Raw genomic sequence first — 4,106 nt, forward strand, 5'->3', positions numbered from 1 at the left:
AGTACCCACCTCTTTTATAGCAACACACTTTTCATTGCAGTCAGTTGATGTGTTCAATTGATAATTCAATATTTTATATTTACCTTCAATGTTACCTTCACTGTCAAAATTGATGATATTTTGGGTAAAGCTTGTAAAATTTGTCCTTTGAATGTAATCTTTGAGATTTTCTCCAGTTAGAGTGTTATAATTGCTATTGTTGCTAATGCAGCTTCTATTTTGCGGGTACCAAACTATTGGAAAGTCACAATTTTTTTTAAAGAAAGCCTCAAAAGCATTGGCAATGGTGTATACTGCGTCAATAGCTAGAGCATCAAGTGAATGTTGTATATAATTTGCACTGTCTGTTATACTTTCAGTACAATTAGTACAGTTCTTGTAAAATAATCGATAGGACTGTTCAAACCAAGGATTGCGCCTGTTACTGCTAGGAGTAAGCTGTGAATAGTATTCATTAAATCCTTCGACATATGGAGAAGAAGGTGCTGTCCCCCACTTACCAATAGTTATGTCATAATACTCATCTACTTCTGACCAACTGTCACTGGCTAACCAAAGGAATCTTCTTTTGTTGTTACTATTCTTGTATACAGTACTAACTGCTGATAAAATTCTCCGAACATCTGTTAGTGAAGCAAATAATACGACAACATTAGCTGTAGAGTTATACAGTTTAGATGCTATGCTGTGGTAATCTGATTTCTCTTCTAAACTCTCACTATAGTCGAAGCAAATTCCTTTCTCTTTAGCTAATTTATGGAATGCATTTATTGCTGGTTGACCGTATCTGTTACTCGAGTAGAGTGTTGATACATGATCCCATTTTAAATGAAGTATCAAGTCTATCATTGCCTGGACTTGATAATCATCTCCTGGTATAGTACGAAAGAAATATGGATAGGACTCACGACTATTAAGTAATGGAGAAGTAGACGAGAAGCTTATTTGAGGCATTTTGAAAAGGCGGAAGAGACTAGCAACTGATATGGTGACAGGACTAATGATTGCTCCAATAACTGCTGACACTGGTGTCTCTGTTAATGACGTATCATTATCAAACTCAGCACTGCAGCTCTCTATCTCAATCTGTCCATTTGAGTAGATGATATCAATGGCTTCATCTAAGCCTACATTTTCACTGCCACAAGTATCTCTTATATCATACCCCAGTGTTAAGTTAGGTAGGATATTGGGATCAGAGTTAATGACATCAATGGCATATAGCAGTGCTTCCAAGTCCTCTACGTTATGGTGCTGTAGAATTGTCTCTAGGCACTTTCCATTTTCGCTTTCATGTACTTGGGCTAGTCCTCCTATCACTATGTCCTTTCCCATTCGACTCTTCATTCCACTTATTCTTCCATCCAGTGCCATGAGTAAGTCAGATTCTTCATTGTAGCTGTACTCTGGATTGACATTAGAGATAGAGATTATAAGCACATACAAAGCAATGAATTTCATTTTTTCTTCTGTAGTAAATAACTACACTGCTCATATCGCTATAATCATAGATCAATTTATATCACTAGATAAAGGTTGCAACATGTCCATCACACCATATCATCTTTTCTCCTACACAGTTATTCTTAAGAGTTATCTTATACCTAAGTCTATATTTATTTTACTGTTAGCTAAATCTTCTGTCTCTGTCAACACTTCACTAATGCATTTTTAGCACAACCAATGTACTGAGTTCTCATGAATCACATTCATAAGACTATAGCTGTTGTGTTGTTTAAGGCAGTTGGATCAGTTTTAACTACATCCAATATAAACAAATAACAATAAACAACAAAACTGAAAATACCCTTTGTAGTTTTGTACAACTTTGAATTGATATAGTCTTAGTCTCTAAGTATATAATAATAACAATAACAATGCACATTGTACCCATGTATGTACATGTTATCCCTGTTTTTGACTTTGGTACTCTGAAGTAGTGAACCCTATCCTTTTATCATTGTAGGTTTTATGCCACTTTCAGAAGAGTTGGAATATCGTAATGAACACTTTAGGACTTATGATTCTTAAATATAGCAAAAACTGCATTTAGATAATCTTCTAATACAAAATGATATAGTAACTTGAAATTTAAGCTAAGTGGCTTATTATGAGTTTATAGCTGATGTTGCATGGTGGAGTTTCAAATGATAATGCAATAAAGGAAATTAAAATATAGGCAAGCGAATTGATATTGCAAAATAAACAGAGTATTAATCCTAATTGTTGTTTGCTAGTAAGTGCAATTTCTTGATATATAGTCATTACCATTGTACGAATAATCTAAAGTATTGCCTACCAAAACAACAACAACAACAACAACAACAACAACAATAATAATAATAGATAGATATTTTAGCCATGACAGAATTTCAAATAATAATGCAAGGAAATTGAAATATAGATAAACGAGTTGATATTACAAAATAAACAGAATATATGTGGTCTGGCCTAGTAAAACCAACCTTAACTCTATAGACTTATGGTTAGTTTTCCCAGACCACACCACCCATATAGAAAAAACAAGGTTGCAGCATGGTTGTGGCAACCTTGTAACAAGCTAAGTGGTCACAAGGTGGTCCCTACCTGGCCACAAGGCCCACCACCTTGTAAAAACCCTGGAATTGACACGTTTTCCACCTTGTGACAACCACGTGACAACCTTGTCATAATGTACAATAAATTCAATAGCTATAATCTGGAAGCCTATCAATTAACACATAATTAATATTGTCATCCTAATCCTATATAGTTTGAATTGATTTCTAGATACTTCATGTATATGATAATGTAATATGTAGCTTGTGTGTAAAGATATGGATATGTATTAATCTTATCTTTATTGACTTGTACAAGGGCTGGTCAATGGTTCCCTTATATATGGTAGCAATAGCTTCATATCATCGTGGGCCGCACTTAATGAAACCTCAGTTTCCTGTCAACCTTCAGACAACCTTGTCACAAGGTTGTTATATTTGTAACACGTTAGTCACAACTTCAGCACTTTTATACAAGGTTGTTACTAGGTTGCTACAACCTTGTAAGGTTGTGAACTGGTTGTAACAAGCTTGTGACAAGCTTGAAATTTTTATATGGGGCAGTGACACCACATAGTCTATGTATATCCTGATTGATATTTGCTAGTAGGTGCAATTTCTTAAGATACGCTGGAGTAAACTTCATCAAGTAACAAATTACTTTGAGCAGCCACTATAAAAATATTTATCAGGCAATTGAACCTTCATAGTCACTACTGCATAGTCTCCATTTCTTCTAGGAAGAACATGAAAGCCATCATTATTTGTGTGCTTGTAACTCTGGTCTCTATCTCCAATGCTAAACCACAGTACAACTACAATGAAGAATCTGAGTTACTCATGACACTGGATGGAAGGATAAGTGGAATGAAGAGTCGAATGGGAAAAGACATAGTGATAGGAGGACTAGCCTATGTACATGAAAGCGCCAATGGAAAGTGTTTGGAGACAATTCTACAGCACAATCATGTAGAGAGTTTGGAAGCACTCCTATATGCCATTGATGTCATTAACTCTGATCCCAATATCCTACCTAACTTAACACTAGGGTATGATATAAGAGACACCTGTGGCAGTGAAAATGTAGGCTTAGATGAAGCCATTGATATTATCTACTCAAATGGTCAGATTGAGATAGAGAGCTGCAGTGCTGAGTTTGATAATGATACACAGACACCAGTGTCAGCAGTTATTGGAGCAATCAATAGTCCTGTCACTATATCAGTTGCTGGTCTCTTCAGGTACTTCAAAATACCTCAAGTGAGTTTTTCGTCTACATCAACACTGCTTAATAATCGTGAGTCCTATCCATATTTCTTTCGTACCATACCAGGAGACAATCATCAAGTCCAGGCAATGATAGACTTGATACTTCATTTCAAATGGGATCATGTATCAACACTCTACTCTAGCAACAGATACGGTCAACCAGCAATAAATGCATTCCACAAATTAGCTAACGAGAAAGGAATTTGCTTAGACATTAGTGAGAGTTTAGAAGAGAAATCAGATTATGACAGCATAGCATCTAAACTGTATAACTCTACAGCTAATGTTGTTGTATTATTT

General features: G+C 35.4%; 2 protein-coding genes across 2 annotated transcripts in view; one reads left to right on the forward strand and one right to left on the reverse strand.

Annotated features, from left to right (window-relative positions):
* Positions 1-1,521, reverse strand: part of LOC109581347 (extracellular calcium-sensing receptor-like) — a 4,668-nt gene extending 3,147 nt beyond the window's left edge. The window contains exon 1 of the mRNA XM_019995403.1: positions 6-1,521. Coding sequence (XP_019850962.1) covers positions 6-1,461 — 1,456 coding nt within the window. The 5' untranslated portion in view covers positions 1,462-1,521. The remainder of the gene's footprint in view (positions 1-5) is intronic.
* A 1,647-nt stretch (positions 1,522-3,168) lies between these two features.
* LOC100642137 (metabotropic glutamate receptor-like) overlaps positions 3,169-4,106 on the forward strand; it is a 5,822-nt gene continuing 4,884 nt past the window's right edge. Inside the window, exon 1 of the mRNA XM_019995404.1 lies at positions 3,169-4,105. Coding sequence (XP_019850963.1) covers positions 3,285-4,105 — 821 coding nt within the window. The 5' untranslated portion in view covers positions 3,169-3,284. The remainder of the gene's footprint in view (position 4,106) is intronic.

This window comes from Amphimedon queenslandica, unplaced genomic scaffold (assembly GCF_000090795.2).
Source record: "Amphimedon queenslandica unplaced genomic scaffold, v1.1 AMPQUscaffold_13446, whole genome shotgun sequence".
NCBI lineage: Eukaryota > Metazoa > Porifera > Demospongiae > Haplosclerida > Niphatidae > Amphimedon > Amphimedon queenslandica.